This window comes from Capricornis sumatraensis, chromosome 21 (genome assembly GCF_032405125.1).
Source record: "Capricornis sumatraensis isolate serow.1 chromosome 21, serow.2, whole genome shotgun sequence".
Classification (NCBI taxonomy): domain Eukaryota; kingdom Metazoa; phylum Chordata; class Mammalia; order Artiodactyla; family Bovidae; genus Capricornis; species Capricornis sumatraensis.
In genome coordinates, this window is record NC_091089.1 from 3,537,902 (window position 1) to 3,560,255 (window position 22,354).

Consider the following 22,354-nt stretch of genomic DNA (forward strand, 5'->3'; position numbering starts at 1 on the left):
GACTGGTTCCAAATAGGAAAAGGAATACGTCAAGGCTGTATATTGTCACCCTGCTTATTTAACTTATATGCAGAGTACATCATGAGAAATGCTGGGCTGGAAGAAGCACAAGCTGGAATCAAGATTGCTGGGAGAAATATCAATCACCTCAGATATGCAGATGACACCACCCTTATGGCAGAAAGTGAACAGGAACTAGAAAGCCTCTTGATGAAAGTGAAAGAGGACAGTGAAAAAGTTGGCTTAAAGCTCAACGTTCAGAAAATGAAGATCATGGCATCCGGTCCCATCACTTCACGGGAAATAGATTGGGAAACAGTGGAAACAGTGTCAGACTTTATTTTTTTGGGCTCCAGAATCACTCCAGATGGTGACTGCAGCCATGAAATTAAGACGCTTACTCCTTGGAAGAAAAGTGATGACCAACATAGATAGCATATTCAAAAGCAGAGACATTACTTTGCCAACTAAGGTCCGTCTAGTCAAGGCTATGGTTTTTCCTGTGGTCATGTATGGATGTGAGAGTTGGACTGTGAAGAAGGCTGAGCGCCGAAGAATTGATGCTTTTGAGCTGTGGTGTTGGAGAAGACTCTTGAGAGTCCCTTGGACTGCAAGGAGATCCAACCAGTCCGTTCTGAAGGAGATCAGCCCTGGGATTTCTTTGGAAGGAATGATGCTAAAGCTGAAACTCCAGTACTTTGGCCACCTCATGTGAAGAGTTGACTCATTGGAAAAGACTTTGATGCTGGGAGGGATTGGGGGCAGGAGGAGAAGGGGACGACTGAGGATGAGATGGCTGGATGGCATCACCGACTCGATGGACATGAGTCTGAGTGAACTCCGGGAGTTGGTGATGGACAGGGAGGCCTGGCGTGCTGCGATTCATGGGGTAGCAAAGAGTCGGACACGACTGAGCGACTGAACTGAACTGAACTGAACATAAAACTCCAAATTAAGGAAGCAGTAGTTATGGAGTCTACATTTTCAGCTAGAAACTATTTTGGATTTGGCTCCTCAAAAAATGTAGAGTTATATACGTATTCATAATAGGGTGTCACTTCTCATCAAAAATGAAGGCTATTACTATTTACTGAGCACCTACTAGATAGTGAAGGACAGGGGAGCCTGGCATGCTGCAGTCCATGGGGTCGCAAAGAGTCAGACATGACTTTTGAGTCTGAACAACAACTAAGTGACAGTCCTGGCCCACATATAACATCTGATGTCCCAGAGAGAGGAGGCAGGTGACTGCCCCTGTGCAGGCTCAGAGGAGACCTGCCCCACAGTCTTACCAGGAAGCACAGCTCCACGCCATCATCGGGTCCATGTGATTCCAGACCCCAGTGCCGTACACCAACACAGACCTCATCACAGCTCATTTATCTAACAGCTTGAACCACATTACACAAACCAGGAATTTAGTTTGGATGCTGGTTGTTTAGTCAATGGTTTATTTTTAAAGACCTGGCTGACAACTTTGTGAAATCTTGCTCCCCCGCAGTACCCTCCTCTGATATCCTTGCTCAGAGTATTTCCTGGCTTTCTAGGCTCTGCATAAACCTCTTACTGGTTTTTTTAAAAAAAATAGTGCCTGAATGTGCTTAGTCGGTCAGATTTTTCACCCTTTATCAGTGAATGTGTATGGCTCATGGGGAACTCTCGCAATTCAGGACAGTCCTACTTTGGCACCACAGTTGGTCAGGGACCAGCAGCTTGGAGGTTCTCTGCCTGAGCCTGGGACCACAGGCCTGGACAGACACACTGATGTCTAGGCTGATGGGGGTGCATGTGATTCTGTTTTGAAGGTCAGCTTCACAGGAACTGCCCTGGGAACAGGGCGGGGAATCTAGAGACTGTGCTCAGGCCCCGGGCCAGCACGGGTGAGCCTGTCTGTTTCCCAGAAGCCTTTCCAATCTGCCTCGAGTCCCACTCCCACTGCATGGAGTAGCCCAGTGTCTGCACACACAGACGGGTGGAGGGCTGTGTAGCCCCGACTGGCTGACTCTCCCCCGGAGTCTGGCAGGGAAGTTTCTGGCAGGGCTGCTGTGTCCCTTGCTGGAGTCCCTCACAGATTTGTTCTCTGAACTACTGGCCACCAAGCTCCCCAGTGTTTTCAGCACTGCCCTCATGCATGGACTTAAGCAAGATCTGTTCCCAATAAAGTTCACAGGGAAACAAATTTTGTTACGCATTATTTGTCAACAGATTTATGATAAGGAGAGTAACTGGTTACAGCTAAAAAGGAGTTCAAGGAAATTTGCAGTACATATTATTTTACACTTAAACTTTTTTCTCAAGATTGCTTTTTTCCTCTTAAATATATGCATGTTTGTATACATCTGTGTATGTACTTCATAAAGTACAAAAACAACTTAAAAGGGAGTGGATTCTAGATTCTGTCTGACACATACTTTGAGACGTCGATGCCAATGGCTCTGCACTAAAGGTTTGCTTTCTAACATATAAAATGAGACTAGAGACTCTCTAAAGCCTCTTAAATTTCCCATATTTTGTGTTTATATACCTTACCTAGATATCTGTAAACTTAACAAACACTAGAAACAATATACATGCTCTTCTTCAAAGTAAAAGGATATGCCTCATGTTAAATAATTACACTATTCTTAAAATTGTAGAGGAAACTGACATATCATTTATCTTCCAGTATAGTTAACAGGGACAGGGAGGCATGCTACATTCCATGGGGTCACAAAGAATCGGACACAACTGGGCAGCTGAACAAGTTAACATTTCTAGTCTCACAGTAACTGATACGATTTAAAGAGAGAAAATGAACTGTAGAAAAATCATAAATATGGCCAATTTGTCTTACACGAACTATGTCTAGTAATTTTTTAACAGCAAGCACAAGCTATAAACCGATGCCACTTAAGGCTCAGTAAAAATGAATTATTAAATTGGTCTGCTTATATCCTATTACTGACTTCTTATGAATACTTGATTTTATTTGGTATAATTGACAAGAGTTGACAGCAAAGGACAGGTTTAATGATAATCAAATGAAGATTAACTCATGTATGTGTCGCCTAGGACAGCTGGTGATAAAGTAATTGATGGGACCCTCAGAGACAAGGCACACGAATCTGTTCTAAGTTTTAATAAGTTACCCTGTAATATTAGCAGCCTGCCTGCAACAGCTCACACATTCAATGGCTCTGAAAGAGACAGGCTACAGTATGTGCCCAACAAAAGAAAAATAGACATTGACTTTGCATATGTAATACCAGATCATTTGCCATTAAACTTAATTTTAAATCATTTATATAACTTAATGACTCTGTATGAAATTTTTAAGCTGGTGGTGAGATGAACAGTACCAGACAGAGCATGCAGAGGAGTACAGTGTCGTTTGTCTACCCCTCGCCCACTAACAAGTGACAGCTGAGCTCTTGTGGTATGTCCCAAACACTTAAACAATGATGTCATCACTAAGGAGACAAGTGAAAAAGATATTGGCATTTATAAGAGATTGATGAAAATTAGTTCTAAAGCATTAATTTCTCTTAATACCACTAGAAGAATTGTGTGCATTCAGGAGATATTTGATCTGAATTAAGAAACTGATGAAGCAATTGATTAATTGGAATTTAAGCCATCAGTCACCAGATCCATCAACAGCTTCATTTACATTCTAAACAATCAACTGACAGCCCGATAGAATACCCTGTATTAATACACAGTCAATATGATGCCACCAAGAGACTCGCTGAGCTGTATCGACAAACGCCCAGTGGCTATTGTCCAAACTTGAACATGCTGCACAGATTTAAGACTTTTATATTGCCTAGGGTTAAAGATTCTTATTATAATAGACAATGTATTATCAGGGCTTCCTGAGCTAAAACTAAAAAATAATAAAATAATATTTATAGTGTTAGCAGATACACAAAAAACTCTGAATGTGTACTTTTAAAAATTATGCTTTAATTTAAAAACTTAATTATGTAGTCACAGAAATAGAATTTCTAAAAATAAATCTTTAATCAAAGTAATATTATGACACAAATTTTACATAGCTAGAAGCTATGCAGTCATTTTATAAAGAGAAGAAAAATATGAAACAGGAATCTGACATGTTAATATCTCCATATAAGTATTAGTAATTATTTTAACAATTAAAACTTGACATAAAAAAATCCTAAACCTGAGACATATAACCATAGGTTAGAACAGATGACAGCATGATCTTAAACTTGGATCATTAATAATCTTCTAGGAATATCTAAAATAATAGAAAAATCAGCATACATGTATATTATGTACATTTTTTTCAGGAACAAAGTGATAATTCTTAAGAGTCTCTAAAAGATCTATGTCCTCCAAAATAGTAAGTATCATTACCCTACAGAGAGAAACTGTCCCTACAACATAGAATACAAAGCAAAATCTGAGAAAAAGGAGACATTTTTAGAACATAATCAATTTGGATACAATTCTATGTATCTGAAGTCAGCACAACAGACTATATCATTTGTCTAATGTTCTAATATTCTATTTGTCTTGCTATCTTACTATGTCATGCCATAACAATTATACAGTGGCTGAATTACAATTTCTAAAACTTTGGCAAAGAATTTGTATTCTAGCCTTCAGATTCTTGTTCTGAAAAATGGACTTTTCTAATAATCTTCCAGCTTTAAAGTGATGGATATTGTTCACATTTAATCTCCTAACATAACCTGCATAATATATTCTTTTAAGTTAATTACCTATAGCCATTTTCACATTAAGTGTAATATTCTTACATATATATCTACCATAATCACTACAAAGGCAATAAAATATAAAAGCACCTCCCAAATACACACATTTTGTTATTCATTATACTGAATACATTTACAAACAAAGATAAGCAAATCATAAATAAGGAGAGATGGCAGTGTAAAAATCTCTGTAAACCCATTCCTCCATAACTGTAATGAGAACATTAGCAAAAGGTGTCAAAAGCAATTTTTTTCAAAACTCTGGAAAATAATCAGACTTGTAACAATCCCAGGTGCATTTATTCAAGAAATGGGGCTAAATCCAGTTCTAAGAGACCTATATGGTCTGATGTGTCCCTTTTCCAGTATTCTGCCGCCAAATCAAACTTCACAGAGCAGAGGAAACCAGTGGTCTGGTAGATACTGAGGAGAACAAATGAGGGCTGGGACTCCCCAAACTCCAAGCCCAGAAAGCTATAATCACCTGACTAGGTAGGGTTTGTCTGGCTTTGACCCAACCCACAGTTGAGTCACGGAGAATGGTGTTTCTCCTGGTATCTCTGTCAGAAGAAATCAGTGGCAATTGTTCACTATCGCAGCTTCCTTGCATGGTAGCAAAGCTGCGGTAAACAACAAGTTGACCACAAAATTTAAAAGAAAAGCTGGAAAATCAGATGACAAGGGGTAAGAGCTCTACCATGTTCCCAAGAGTCTAGAAGGCCACCTGCCAGTGCAAGGATACACACATCCCCTTGAAAACCGGAAAGGCCCAAATTTCTAAGCCTGGTGGAACTTGAAGGTCTGTACAAGCAAGACATGAAGGCAAAGGCAGAGTTTTAACTGCCTGTCACAGCTCTGCAGGTGCTCAGGGAACACTATTCTATCCGTAAAAGATAAACCTTCCAACTCTACTAGTTAACAGTCTCTGTCATACAGAGTTCACTAGGTGACGGAGGGGGACAGGACTGTTACACACAGTCATTTAGGAACTTAAGCTGAGGGAAGCTCTGCCATCTTCAACAGGCAGCTCCCAAGGTGAGAGCAGTCATGGCGACACAGCCAGTGCAGGGAGAGCCGGGGCTGAAAGCAGAGTGCGCAGCTTCCAGCCACCCCTCCCCTGCCACAGCTCAGGGCACAGCTCCGTCTAACTGGACAGGAAACGGGAAGGGACTGGAAGAGTAGTTCTCCAGCCTCTGTCCCATAGGAAAAAGAAACTGCCCATTAAACAGCACACAGTAAAGTGAATTTAGGTAAAGGGAACATTTCACGCAAAGATGGGCTCAATAAAGGACAGAAATGGTCTGGACCTAACAGAAGCAGAAGATACTAAGAAGAGGTGGCAAGAATACACAGAAGAATTATACAAAAAAGATCTTCATGACCCAGATAACCACGATGGTGTGATCACTCACCTAGAGCCAGACATCCTAAAGTGCAAAGTCAAGTGGGCCTTAGAAAGCATCACTATGAACAAAGCTAGAGGAGGTGATGGAATTCCAGTTGAGCTATTCCAAATCCTAAAAGATGATGCTGTGAAAGTGCTGCACTCAATATGCCAGCAAATTTGCAAAATTCAGCAGTGGCCACAGGACTGCAAAAGGTCAGTTTTCATTCCAATCCCAAAGAAAAGCAAAGCCAAAGAATGTTCAAACTACCACACAATTGCACTCATCTCACATGCCAGCAAAGTAATGCTCAAAATTCTCCAAGCCAGGCTTCAACAGTATGTGAACTGTGGACTTCTAGATGTTCAAGCTGGTTTTAGAAAAGGCAGAGGAACCAGAGATCAAATTGCCAACATCCACTGGATCATCGAAAAAGTAAGAGAGTTCCAGAAAAACATATACTTCTACTTGACTGACTGCACCAAAGCCTTTGACTGTGTGGATCAAACGAACTATGGAAAATTCTTAAAGAGATGAGAATACCAGACTACCTGACCTGCCTCCTGAGAAATCTGCATGTGGGTCAGGAAGCAATGGTTACAACTGAAATGGAACAGACTGGTTCCAAATCTGCAGAGGAGTACGCCAAGGCTGTATACTGTCACCCTGCTTATTTAACTTCTATGCAGAGTACATCACGATAAATGCTGGGCAGGAAGAAGCACAAGCTGGAATCAAGATTGCCAGGAGAAATATCAATAACCTCAGGTATGTAGATGACACCACCCTTATGACAGAAAGTGAAGAACTAAAGAGCCTCTTGATGAAAGCGAAAGAGGAGAGTGAAAAAGTTGGCTTAAAACTCAACATTTAGAAAACTAAAATCATGGCATTCAGTCCCATCAATTCATGGCAAACAGATGGAGAAACAGTGGAAACAGTGAGAGACTTGGGGCTCCAAAATCACTGCAGATGGTGACTACAGCCACAGAATTAAAAGACACTTGCTCCTTGGAAGAAAAGTTATGACCAACCTAGACAGCGTATTAAAAAGCAGAGACATTACTTTGCCAACAAAGGTCCATCTAGTCAAAGCTATGGCTTTTCCAGTAGTCATGTATGGATGTGAGTGTTGGACTATAAAGAAAGCTGAGTGTCAAAGAATTGATGTTTTTGAACTGTGGCATTGGAGAAGACTCTTGAGAGTCCCTTGGACTGCAAGAAGATCCAACCAGTCAATCCTAGAGGTAATCAGTCCTGAATATTCATTGGAAAGACTGATGCTAAAGGTGAAACTTTAATACTCTGGCCACGTGATGGGAAGAACTGACTCACTGGAAAAAGATCCTGATGCTGGGAAAGATTGAAGGCAGGAGGAGAAGGGGATGACAGAGGATGAGATGGTTGGATGGCATCACTGACTTGGTGGACATGAATTTGAGTATGCTCCAGGAGTTGGTGATGGACAGGGAAGCCTGGCGTGCTCCAGTCTGTAGGGTCGCAGAGAGTCAGACACGACTGAGCGATTAACTGAACTGTGAAGTGAAAGTCGCTCAGTTGTGTCTGATTCTTTGTGACCCAATGGACTATACAATCCATGGGATTCTCCAGCCCAGAATACTGGAGTGGGTAGCCTTTCCCTTCTCCAGGGGATCTTCCCAACCCAGGATCGAACCCAGGTCTCCTGCATTGCAGGCGGATTCTTTACCAGCTGAGCTACAAGGGAAGAACTGAACTGAACTGAACTGAAAGTAAATTTATATCTAGCCCTAGGTGGCTCTAGTGGTAACAAACCTGCCTGCCAATGGAGGAGACTTAAGAGATAGAGGTTGGATCTCTGGGTCGGGAAGATCCCCCTGGAGGAGGGCATGGCAACCCAGTCCAGTATTCTTGCCTGAAGAATTCCATGGACAGACAAGCCTGGCAGGTTATACTCCATGGGGTCGCACAGAGTCGGACAGGACTGAAGCAACTTAGCACGCATGCCTCTTAGGATGTAAATAATCGTTAACTACAATTGGTGAAAAGAGAAAACATCTTCCTTCTTTATGATGACTTAAAATGTCCTTGAAAAAAAAACACTGTTTATAAACGAAGAAAAAACTAAACCAACAACTCTAAATTTTTAACCGTGTCCTTTATAGAATTCATGCTACAAACAACACATATACTGAGTTTCCAGAACAAAAATAACATGTTGAGCTTCCTATAAAAATAATGTTCATTTCTTCAACAAAGTCAGAAACATAAGGCAGAAGGAACTTTGGATATTACCTGACAAACCTCCCATCATTTTAGAGATGATTAAAGTGTATGACCACACGGATAGGTCATAGAATTAGAAACTAGTCAAAGCAGACTAGAGTTTAAGCTTCCTAATTTCCAATTAACAGTTTTTCTCTCTGACCCTAAGAAGCTTCCTTTTCATTACCACTTTAGCAACTTCTTCTTCTTGTTTAAAGCTCAGGTCATATAAATATCATTTTTACGGTGAAGCTCACTTCAACTTACCCAGACAAATTGTCTGCTCCCTCCCATCACCCCCACATGTCTTTTAACATTTATATACAATCAGAGTATTGCTGCTGTCAACATGTATACTTCCATAAATGAATAGATCATGAACTCTTTGAAGAGAGCAACTTGATTTCACTCCCTTTTGTGTCCTAAGCAACAAGTAGTGCCTGGCACATGGTAAGTGCTAAATGAATGTTTGCTAAATGAGGAATAAAACTGTAAATGCAGAACAGCAATAAAAATTTGAGCAACATCATTAATTATTTAGATATCAAAATGGATTTGCATGAAAATAATCACTTGACAAACAGATTCTGATAGGATTATATTTTTTAAACCACCATATTATACAGTAAAATCATTGTTTTAAACATAGTTAAATGTGATTTAGAAATTAATGAATTCAATGTATTACCATTTGAAGAAAAATTCTTATGAGAATAACTTTATCTTTGAATATGAAAACTGCCAAAAACCAATCATCAGCAATGCAAATAAAAATAAAAATACCTGCTTTTTCTGACGTCCTAAGAAATACCATGTCCGATGGAATTCTTTGATTCTGCAGAGTAACATAAAATATTATCTGTATGTAAGTTTATAAATGAACACAATGCCATTTCAAAGGAGAAACAGCTGCTAAAAACAACTAAAATAATATTATAATTCAACTCTATGCTGAGACATTTATAATTTGTGTAACAAACATGAAAACTTAAATCATATTTTAGTTAGATCTCTAAGATTTCTTTCCCCACCATAAACCATGTAAATGGCATTTAGTGATGATCTGAAACTAGTCCATTTCTGAACAATGGTAAACATTACCATTTCTGTGACCTCTGCTGTACTTTGACTCATACATACAATATAGTATGTTTACTACCTTATAAAAAAATTCTGCACTATCAGACTAAATGACCTGGAAGGGGAGGACAGTTCTTCCAACATCTAACACAAAACAAAGCATATCAAAAATGAACACTTAGTAGATGTTGAATGAATGAATAAATGTACAGCTGAGCAGACTAAACCCTACAAATAAGAGGAAATACTCTTTTACAAGGCAAAAAAGGAGAAAAACTCAAAGTTCACTATTCATACATTTACTTAATCACTATTACTGATGATAATTGGTATTAATTAGTACTACTAATAATACTTAGCATTAGCATTAATTAGTTGGGAAAGCTGTACAAACTAAAGAAAAATATACTAAGAATACTTCATATAATTTCATGAATTATTTATATTTATTGAGACCTAAGTAAATATTTATATACAAACAGTAAAGAAATGAATTACTTGTCAGTCAGCAAGCAACAACAACAAATATAAATTGAGCTGTTACTGGTGAAAAAAGATATGCTGCAGAACAGTGCTTCTTATTTCTAACCTGAAATGATTTCTAACATTTCTTTAGGCCATTATTGAGAGCTAAGGGACCCGTAGGAGAAGGGGAAATGGAAATTAGAAAATGTTGGTAATAAAACCTCAACATATCAAAACATGTGGAACACAGCCAAAGTTAGAAAAATGGTAAGAGGAATGTATATATGATTAAACTGCAAACAGAAGAAAAGGGAGGCTAAAAACACACAGGGAACTGAGTATCTGCTTGAAAGCAGAAAAACAAAAAGCCAATAAATCCCGAAGAACATACAAAGATGCAAGCAAATATAAGAGCAAAATTAATGACACAGAAAATGAAAACATATATTCCAGTAACAAACAGCAAGAAAGTACATTAAAAAAAAAAATGCCCACTGTGGTAATAAGAAAAAACTAGCATTAGAATAAAACAGATGAAAGATGGGCAAGTTCTTTCAATAAAAAACTGTAAAAGATTTTATAAACTATAAAACATTACTGAAAGAAATTAAATAAAGAAACAGAACACATCATGCTCTCACATTATGATATACAGTATTGCAAGTGTCCACAGACTGACCTATACATTCAATACAAACCCAATCGAAACCTTAACATACTTTTTTGATGGGAACTGACAAGACATTTGAAGAAGGCAATGGCACCCCACTCCAGTACTCTTGCCTGGAAAATCCCATGGACGGAGGAGCCTGGTAGGCTGCAGTCCATGGGGTCGCTGAGAGTTGGACACGACTCAGTGACTTCACTTTCACTTTTCACTTTCATGCATTGGAGAAGGAAATGGTAACCCACTCCAGTGTTCTTGCCTGGAGAATCCCAGGGACGGCAGAGCCTGGTGGGCTGCCGTCTATGGGGTTGCAAAGAGTCGGACACGACTGAAGCGACTTAGCAGCAGCAGCAGACAAAACATTCCTAATATTTAGAGGGCAATGCAAATGCCAGGAATGACTAACAACATGGAAGGTTGAATGTATAACATAACAAAACTAAATATTAAAATAGAATAATTAAGACAAGATGACATTCCACAAAGATAGATGATTTTATAATGTAAAGTAGAGAACGCAGAAGTCAGTCCACACAAACATGTACACCAGATTTATGAGGAAGTTGGCACTGTGGACATCTTTTAAATAAATAGCTTTTTAGAAAAAACTAGATACCTATGGGCGATAAGAAGAGGTAATACCAGGCCTCTACTTCAATAGAAACACAAAAACCTATTCCAAATGAGTTATAAATGTCAAAATCAAAACAATAAAACCTAAAAGATAATATAGAAGAATACTTTCATAACTTTTTGGTAGAAAGATCGATTTCTTAAACAAGACTCCTTCCCCCCCAACACCACAAATTAAAAAAAACTTATTATAAATGAAAATATTAATAAGGTAGATTTCATTAAAACTAGAAATTTCTATTCCACAAAGCCTACTAGGAAGGAAAAGATATTTGCAAGATAAAACTAATAAAGGACTCCTATCTAGAATACCTGAAGGCCTGCAAACAGATAAGAAAGGATAACTCAGAAGAAAAATTGTAAGAGAATTTCACTGGCTCTTTACCACTGAACCACAAGGGAAGCTTCCAAAAAAGAAATATCCAAAATCATATGAAAAGTGTTCACCTTTGACAGTTTACAGAAATGCACATTAAAACTACAACTTGCTACGTATACAATTTGGAAATGTTAAATTTTAAAAAGTTGGCAGTGCTAAGTGATGGCAAACATGAGGGATGGGAACTCTTCCTGCTGACCTCAGTATAATTTGACCCATCACTCTGCAAAACCATTTGGAGTAAGCACTCAGGTGAAACATCCACACGCCCCTAAAGCCAACAGGCCCACTCCTGAGTACATATGCAGCAGCAAAGTCCGCATGCGTGAGCCACAACACATGGTCACGGATGTCTCGCAGCTATCATCCCTAACAAGAAAACTTGGAAACAACCCAAATATCCACCAGTAGTAGAATCCTATGCAACAACAAAATGAATGAACTCTAACTGCACACAACAAAATGAAGAATCTCACAATCAGCGCTGGATCCAAAATAAGCACGCACCCAAACACAGCTCCATCCTACTGAATTTTCCAGGCACCCTTGTTGAAAGTCAATTAACCACAAAATTAAGGCTTTATTTCTGGACTCTCAACGTTTAATTTATGCCAGTTCCATAGTGTCCTGATTACTGTTAACTTTTAAAAAGTTCTGAAATGGAGAAGTGTGAATACTCGAACAATTTTGTTCATATGTTTAAAAACTGCTTAGGCTACTCTGAATCTTTGGTATTTCCATATGAATTTCAGAATCAGCTCATAAATTTCTGCAAAGAAGTCAGCTAGGATGTTGAGATGACAGCACTGAATCTGTAGATCAGTCTGGGAGTATTCCCCATTTTAACAGTATGAATACTTCTAATCTATGAACATGGGAAGTCCTTCCATTTATCTAGATCTTCTTTACTGTGTTTTGACAATGTTTTGTAGCCTTCAAAGTTTTGGACCTCTTTTGCTACATTTATTCTTAACAATGATCTTATTTGTAAGTATTTTATTTCTTTGATGCTACTGCAAATGAAATCCTGTTCTTAATTTCAATTTTAGACCATTACCCTATATTCCTCTATATTGTTTTATGTTCTATGGACATCAATAAACATATTAGAAACTCCAAAATAATTATTGGATACTTTTTATTTTTCCCTCCTCAGGACTCTGACCAATACACGAGTAGGGACCTGTGTCTTCTTAATATACCACAGTCCCTTTTGCTGGCACCTACACTCTCTCTTTCCCCCTCCAACTGGCAGGTCAGTGGTGAGCTACCTGGTGGAGAGGCCCATATGCCCAGGAACGAGGGTGGCTTCAGGCCAAAAGCTGGTAGAACTGAGGCCTTGAATCCAAAAAGGCAGCAAGTCCTGCCAACCAGCCCCGGAGTGAGACCGGCATCAGGCCCGCCCCAGTGGAGCTTGGAGGTGACGGCCAGGAGGCTGACACCCTGACACTCCTTGACTGCAGCCCTGGGACAGACCCGCAGCCAGGAGGTGCACCTAGGCTGTACCCAGATTCCTGACCATAAAAACTGTGAGGGAATAAATGCTGATTTTTTAAAAACAATTACATCAAAATGTATATGACTAACATATGGTTCAGCCATCTCTCTTGTCAGCAGTTAGCCCACAGAATCCTGCAAGAATATATGTACCAGGATGTTCACTACAGCACTCTTCAATAGCAGAAAAGAAAACCATCCAAAATCTAACAATGGATCAAAAGTTAGTAATTTATAGTATTCATATAACTGAATACTACATAAATATGTTGCAAATCGATGTTTAATTTTCTCCCATTCTATAAAATTAGACAAACACAGCCCACAACATTATCTGTGTACACATTACTGCAACCAGATGAAGACCACTTCAGTCTTGAGGAAGAGCCCTCTCACTAAACACCCCTGTGGGCGACGCAGGCAAGGGGTGCCCTGGTGGGTTCCCAGGTGGACGTCAGCTGGTACCAAGGGCTCACACTCCTCTGTAATAGGCCTTATGAAAACCTGCCATATTTTTTAAAAAGTTGTTCAAGAGCCTTAAAAATAAAGACTGAGCCCTCACTAACTGTTACTCAGCAAGACTGTGCAGACAGAGACGCTTCTCCACACAGGCACACAGCCCAGGCAGTTGAACTCCAGTAGAGTGGTGGCTTGTCCACAGCCACCTCTGACCACTGTGGCTTCCTACAACACTGACCTAAACTTTTTCTTTCTAATCCTCTATATTTCCATTTCCCTTTTTTTTAAGCCATAGAATATCCAATAATTATGTATAATACATCTGTCTGTAAAAGGAAGCTCTAGAAACTGAAACTGCATGTGCTAAGTTGCTTCAGTTGTGTCTGACTCTTTGTGGCCCTATGGACCAGAGCCCACCAGGCTCCTCTGTCCATGGGATTTTCCAGGCAAGAAACTGGAGTGGGTTGCCATGCCCTTCTCCTGGGGATCTTCCTGACCCAGGGATCAAAGCCGCACCTCTTATGTCTCCTGCACTGGCAGACAGGTTCTTCACCACTAGCGCCGCCTGGGAAGCCCCAGAAACTGAAACATATTTCATGATAAATAGGTTCTAACTAATATAATTCTTTGGTCAAAGATATAATTCTGACAATGAAACAATAAACAGTTAACACATCTTATTTCAGACAAAATATGACTACACACTAAAATGTATGTTAGCAAAAAAAAAAAAAACTATACAAAAGTCTAGATTTTTTCCTTCAGAATATCAATCTTACACAATAATGTTAAGATTTAAAATAACTGTCTCAAATAATTTCCTTCAGATGCAATCAGTCTAAATGTTAATAACTGGTATACACATGTCTAAAATATATTAAAAATGCATCAACCTTTTCCACTATGATGAGGTCTCCAACTTGTATGTCTGAACTCTTAACTTGCACTTTACCTTAAAAAAAAGAAGAAGTATAATCAACTCAATGAAATAATAGCACATCAGAGTTAAACTTTCAGTTGATAAATAATACTTCAGAAATAACTTTGGGAGGGAAAAATCACATTCTAGATATTTATTTATACTTATACCTTCAAAATAAATTTATTTCAGATGGACAGTCACTAAAAATTAATTTCTCTCAGTCAACTCCCAAATACAGTTAACTACCCCCCAATAAGAGATGTGTTGGAACATGGACAAGGACTCCATTTGGAAAGTTCTTCCCATATCTGCCATTATTTCAGGTCGGAGTCAAGTTACGGATGATCGGAAGTATCACTAAACAAAATAATTTGATCACAAAGCTGAATAACACGGAGATGTAAAATCCTTACATTAATACTGTGAATGGCATTGACTGGCACACAACTGACAGAAAAACAAAGAAAGGAAAATGTACGTAAGATCACCCTCCCCTAGTAGCTCCAAAGACAGGTCAGGACTGAAAACTAAGGTTTAGAGCTTTACACAAAGAATGGTGTGAACGCTTGTAAACTCTTATCTCTATAGTATCCAGTGCCGCGTGACCATTTACAAAATCTAACACAGAGTCTACGTCACGTCAGCGCCACAGAGAGGAGACGAGAAGCTGATGTGGACAAGGTGAGACGCCGCTGGACAGCTAACGAGCCCTGGTCCAGGCCCTGCTCCCTGTGATTCCCTCTCCCTCCGTCTCCCTCCCTCTCCTGGTCTCCCTCCCTCTGTCCATCTTCCCTTTTAGGACCAGCAACAGCCATGTAGATCTATTTTTATATTTTTGTCAAAACTGCTGTTTTGATATGAGAAAAGATCCACTTCTTTTACAGTCAGTTTATTCTGAAAGCTAAAAGAACAAGAGGTAAGTTTTTATTACATTTGTTCATATTATAAAAACTAATGTTACCAGTCATTACTTGACTTATAGACTAAATTCAGCTCATTATAAAGCCTTATTTCCTAAATATCTCTGAATGCAGCTGAGTTTCAACCACATCAGTTCCTAATTATTTGTTTTGAGGATATCAAAAAGCTTTGTAAATATTATATTTCTGCTGTTACATTTTTTCACATTCCTCAATTATACAATAAATACATAAGGGCTGAGTTACTTTCCTAGAGGGAGGTGAAGCTACTTTTTATTGATATTATAAAATAACAATGTACTTTAGAATTACATGTGAAGCAATTAAGATATCTTCATAAGAGGTAAGTATGTTTATTAATAGCCAAAAAACTTTCGTTTTTTTTCAGTTGGTTACTTCAAGCTTCATGTTTGTACTCCCACTGTTGTGCTTTTTATAGCTAAGCATCAGGCAGTAAAGACATACCACTGAGCTCATTCTTCCTGTATATTGTTGTTGTTCAATTGCCAAGTCCTGTCTACCTCTTTGTGACCCCATGGACTACAGCACGCCAGGATTCCCTGTCCTTTAACTCAACACAATTCCCATCTCATCATTTAAATTTATGCTGTGCTACTATCCAATCCACTTTCCCTTCCTCCTGCTTTTTTACATGGTAATAGAACTGGACGAAAAATCAAGCATTACGCTCATTTTCACCCCAAGCCCTCTGTTACTGGACAGCCGCTTAGAAGAGGACCGGATCTGCGGCGCGCGTGCTGCTTCTCCACAGCTGACCTCACAGTTGCCTTCTGCTTTCCCCCGCCTCGGCTCCCTCTGCTCCTGCTCCAGTCTGGCACTTTATCCTACGACTATGTGATGCCCATGCTGGTTCTCACAGGTTCTCTGCATTCGCTGTTCCTTTCGGCTGAAACCCATCCCTCCGCAGATCTCCTGACTTACACAGTAACACTACCCCATGAAGCCTCTAGAGCAGGTATAAGCAGCAGCAGGATTCTATACAGACTGCTACACATGTGCTTAAAATGCTACATCGCCATAAATCTTCAAACACCTGACAGTCTACCAAATTTCCGATCCTGTGCACTTCAAGGACATTTACTTTGTTCTTCACAAATGCATATCCAAACTTAACCCATTTTAAAAGAAGACAAGGACTGTATAACCATTCTACCCATCATCAGTTGAAATGGGTCAAATGTCAGAATGGGTTAAAGAGAACAGAACCATAAAAGCCACATCTAACCAGATACAGACATCAACAAATAACAATGAAAATGTATTCACTGCTTATTTCCCAACAAAACACATGCAACATGGTAAGAGTGAGAGATAATGCTGCAACTTTCTAAAAAGCACTTGCTCACAGCTAAGGAGCCCCTGGAAGGCCACACAGCTGAGACGAAGAGCCCCACAGCTGAGCAGACGGCCGCCTGCAGCACCAGCAGGCTGGCTGGCTGGTCCTCATTACTGGGGGGAATGGTACTCTCCCCCACCCTTCGTCACATCTTAAGTAGGAGCCTAATTTAACACAGATTATGAAGTGGGTGGCCGTCTCTGGGGTCACACAGAGTCGGATACGACTGAAGTGACTTAGAAGCAGCAGCTGGGATTATAAGTGGGTAGCTGGGAACAGTATATTAATTATGCTATGTTATATTATGTTATAAGATTGGCCCAAAAGTTCATTCCATTTTTCATAAGATCTTATGGAAAAAATCAAATGAACTTTTTGGCCAACCCAATATATTAAGAGAGACTTAAAATTCAGAAGAAAACCCAAAATATTGTTGGGAAGAAATTTTAAAACACCTAAATAAAAGAATAGGTATATTTCATTCATGGATCAGAACACTTTAATACTATTAAAGGGCCTATTTGCCCCAAAATTTTACCTACAGATTCAATGCAATTAAAATCCTAGCAGGCTACTTTTTAATAGAAACTGACAAAGCAATTCAAAAAGTCACACGGAAATTCAAAGGATGCAGTTCAGCCAAAACAACTCTGAGAATGAAAACACAAAGCCGGAGGGCAGACACTGCTGTGCTCCAGAATTATTAATACTATGAAACAACAGTAATCCAGAGCACTGTTTTAGCATAAAGAGAAACAAACAGATCAACAGAGTGAAGAGAGAGTCCAGAAATAAACACATACATGGAAGACAACTGCTTATTGACTAAACTATAAGGCCATGAGGTGGGAAAGAGGTCACTTTCTTGAAAAATGGTGCCAGGAACACCACCACCCACACCTGGTACTGATACAAAAATTTACTCGAAATAGATATGTGATATACACAGCAAACTCTAAAACCAAAACCTTATAAAAGAAGAAACACTGGGGAAATGGAACAGAAAGCCTTTGTGAAAGTTCCTCAGGAACCTCACAGTGTTTCGTGTTTCTCAGAGAACACAAGAGAAAAATGAGACATGACAACACCTGGTGGAGGGTAGGAAGGAGAGGGGATGGGAGAGGCCTCCTGATGCGAGAGTGTACTGCGATGAAACACCCTTTACAACTGGTATGGATGTGGCCCAGAGATTTGGATGAATCAGTGGAACAGCACAGAAACTAGAGAAAAGGGCCAAAACAAATCGAATACATTTCTCAAAGATCTGAGGAAAATTAAGAACGCGTTTTAAAGTAACTTACTGACCATTTGAGGGGAAAAAATGGTAGATCCCTTCTTCACATAATACCTTACACATAAAACTGCAAGTGGAGTAAAATTCCAAGTCCAAAAAAATAAAAACACAGAAACATTGTAAGGAAATTAAGATGGCTGCTTACAGCACACTGGGATTGAACAGATTTTCTAAGATTAAAGTAAAAACCACAAAGATCAGAATAGCTGCCTACAAAAAACTAAAAAGGTATCTACGCGTTTAAAAAATGAAAAAAAATTAATCAAACAAAATAAAACTATTTGCCACATCTGATGCGGTGGAAAAGAGCCCTCCTGCCAGTACAGGAGATACAAGAGACCCAGGTCCAATCTCGGGGGTAGGGGGACCCCCTGGAGGAGATGGCAACCCAGCCCAGCATTCTTCCCTGGTGAATCCCATGGACAGAGGAGCCTGGCAGGCTATGGGCCATAGGGTCGCAAAGAGTCAGGCATAACTGAGTGTGTACACACAGAAATTTTAATAAGGTAAAGATGAACACGGGAACAAAGGAAGAATAGACTTTTATAAAAGAGAAGAAACAGTTAAGTTAAAAGAGAAATAGCAAGCAAAAACAGTGAGAGTATCTCTCACCAAACTGGAAATTTAAAAAACCGGGAACCTGTGAGTCCAGTCACTAAAGAAAGCTGCAGAGCAAGCCAGACTCCAGAGGGAGCGGAGGATGCTCCCCGCATCTACACACACACGCTGATCTGCATGAGAAGGCACTCTGTAGGCGCCAGTATTCTTTAAAGTTATGTCCCATAGTTTCCAGGCCCTAATCTCCAAACAAAGTAATAAAAACTGCTAAATGTTTAACATCATGAAGAAATGAATTCATACAGCTCCTCTCAGGGTGACCTAAGGAAAAATACCAGTTATGCAGGAAACGAGTACACACATCCACTCCTGCCCGTGTACCCAGTCCTGAAGATACATGTCTACCGTGACATAGCCACAGAGAACCAAACAAAGAAGGTGATAAATCTGAAGTGCTTCTTGGTACCTGACACACAGTAACTGACTGATAAATATCAGTGCAGAGTCAAAATGAAATAATGCATGCTGAATATTCTTGAATGAATACTGGAATAATTATTTTCAAATGCAGAACACAGACAAGAAAAATGACTTAGTGAAAGTGACATAACGCATAGACAGTATGTAAAAGGCACAAAAGAGGGATTTTAAAATCTCGATTTTCAAGGAAAAATTATTACTGATAAATGGAGACAATTTCACTAGAAGATGAGAAAATTTCATTGAGACATTTCATAAAAATCTTTTTAGCATAAAAAATGTAAGAATGTTAACAAGTATGGGACAACATAGTATTGATACTGAGTCAAAGATGCCCAAAAATGTAGGCATAAAGAACATCTCTTTCTGAACTCTGCATGGGTAAGGTTCCTTTTTGGCAAGGAACCTGGATCACAAGAAACAAGTAAATATGCAAACTGTCTCTCTCATATTCACACACACAAACACAAGAAATTTACACAAGCCTCCAGTCATAATTTCTCTCTCTCCTAGGTTTGAAACATGTTAAACAACAAAATGCCAGAATGAATAAAAGAAATAACTAAGATATCCTGGGAAAAACAATCACCATAAGCTGTACGAAGGACCCAGCAACAGCACAGAATTAATTCAAGTTCATTTCTAAACATCAAGTTCCACGCTAGCTTTAGGTTTTAAATCTGGGAAATGGCTGACATGACTTAGCCCTGCTGAGTTCTGGTGGCTGCTGAGAACACAGACAAATAAACGAAGACTTCTGGGTTGATCTCATCTGTTAGAAAACAGACTGCATGCGTTCTATGAAAAATGTATTAGTTCATGACTGATCCATGTTTGAATTTCATGAGCTTATTGTGGTAGCTGACACACAGTAGGTACTTAGTAAACAAATGTGGAAATTAATTGTGAACTAGCCAACTGGATGAAGACAAGCAAGGTATGCAATCTACAAACCACTCCTTAGCAACAGGAAAAAAACAGCATTGATTCCAAGAATCCAAAAGCAAAATGGCCTCACAATTCAAACTTCTTCATTGGAAATTTTTGCAAAAGCTGCCAAGAAGCAGGAAAGTCTACATTACTCTCTTCTGTGACTCTCCTCTGTTGCTACTCCCGAGGAGATAAAGCATAACATAAGCAGTCACAAACAGGGAGACAGGAAGGAAGGTGGAAGCAACAGGTATGGAAAATTCCCACCCAAGAAAAGCAGTTTATGAGGCAATGAAATAAAGAGCAAACTAAAAATCATTCAGTATTTACTGAGATCACATGCCACAGTCAAAATACTCTCTGCTTCCAAACACAGCACCTTCAAGATGTTAGCAAGTGGAAGTGGTTTTCCTTTTCAAAAGAAAAAATACAACACACTAAGTTTTCTCAGTGTATTGCTACAAGAATGTGCTTGAGAACCCCAAATAAGAAAAATGCAAATGCTGTAAAATGCTACAACAGACTACAGTGAATCACAGAGGAAAGAGCCATCAACGCCATTCAAAGAACAGGTAACTGTGAAACACTAGAAGTTACGTAGGCAGCAAATATTCTTGATAAGAAAATATATTTTAAACTATACTCGGCAATAAGCATAAACTCCATTTTTTTACATTCTAAATTTTACTCACCAATCATCTTTAGCAGAATAACCAATCACAAAGCAACATGCCACAGATGAAAAAACACTGGACTTGAGGTCAACAGGTCCAGGTTCAAACAAATTCCACCTAGAAGGATGGCCACTCAGGGCAGACCATTCTGCACAAGCCCCAGGCTGCTGCTCACTGTCAGTAAGACAACGCCAGCCGCCTGGGGGGTGTCGTGTGAGTGAGTACAGGGGATTTTCTCTGACACACTCGGGTGTCAAGCAGCACCAGCTGTCGTGACTGTCACCCACGTGTGAAATGTCCACTGCTCAGGTCACAGGCAACAATGACCAATTTTTTAAAAAGGTAAATTTTCATTTGTATTTGAAATGAAACTAGTAAAACTGTTTTAGAGTATTTTGAGTTCAAATAATACAGAACTGTAAAATATACATACTTCCCGGGTGGCTCAGTTGGTAAAGAATCTGCCTGAAATGAGGGAGACCCGGATTCGATCCCTGGGTCGGGAAGATGCCCTGGAGAAGGGAATGGCAACCCACTCCAGTGTTCTTGCCTGGAAAATCCCATGGACAGAGGAGCCTGACGGACTATAGTCCATGGGGTCGCAAAGAGTCGGACATGACTAAGTGACTAAACCACACAAAAGATATATACCAGTCTGTCTTCCTCAACAGTTTATACTCAGTGAAAATGACATAAAAGCAGCCACTTCAAGGTAAATAATTCAGTGGCATTTAGTACATTCAAAGTAGTCCACAACCAACTCTACCAAGTTCCACGAGGCGCTCGCCACCGCCAGAGAAGCCCTTGCCCACTGAGGACTGCACCCCACCCCTGCTTCCCTGGCCACGGCAGCCACACCTGCACTCTATTAACTTACCTGTCCTGTGAGTTTCAAGAGGGACATCGCACAATACACGACCTCCAGTACCTGACTCTCTCACACAGCACAGCATTTTCAGGGTTCATTCATGTTCTGTCATGTTATCAGTATTTCATTAACTTTTATAGCTGAATAATATCCCAGGCTATGAAGAGACCATCAATCCCTCGCCCTTCATCCACTGACGGACAACCGACGTCACCGCCTTCTGCCAACCCTACATAGTGCCGTGACAAGCAGGGGTGTGTGTGCTTCTGCTTGAGCTCCTATCCTTAATTCTAAATTTATCTGGGCAGGTCTTCATTTCGCCTTCACTTCTGAGTGACAGCTTTACTAGATACAGAATTTCTGTTGACAGTTTTCCCTTCTCCAACTCCTTCTGCCCTCCAGTCTCTGATGAGAAGCCTGCAGCATGCTCATTACCGCCGAGGACCCTGTCTGGAGCAGCCGCCCCTCGAGCTGCTCGTGACCCCGGGGTTTAGACCATGTGATGATGCTATGTCTCGGTGTGGGTCTCCATTCTGCCCCTCCTGGGTGTTAGGGAACTTCCTCAGTGTGTAGATTTGTATATTTTGTCAAAACGGGGGGTCAGTGGCCATATCCCTTCACATCTCCCCTCTCCTCCAGCACACACTCCTCTGGGCACCTCAGTACCGCTGACGCTGCCCCACAAGCCTCTCAGGACCTGCTCACTGCTCTTGCTTCTCCTCCCTCTCCTCAGGCTGGACCATTTTCAGTGACCGGAGGCTCAGGCTCACTGAGCTGTCTTCTGCCAGCTCGTCTGCTACTGAAAAGTCTCTAGTGAG

General features: G+C 40.0%; 1 protein-coding gene across 1 annotated transcript in view; it reads right to left on the reverse strand.

Annotated features, from left to right (window-relative positions):
* Nucleotides 1-22,354, reverse strand: part of ATP9B (ATPase phospholipid transporting 9B (putative)) — a 154,254-nt gene that overhangs the window by 95,866 nt on the left and 36,034 nt on the right. The window contains exons 6-7 of the mRNA XM_068993543.1: nt 14,427-14,485; nt 9,137-9,188 (exon numbers count right to left, since the gene is read on the reverse strand). Of these exons, the coding sequence (XP_068849644.1) occupies nt 9,137-9,188; nt 14,427-14,485 (111 nt within the window). The remainder of the gene's footprint in view (nt 1-9,136; nt 9,189-14,426; nt 14,486-22,354) is intronic.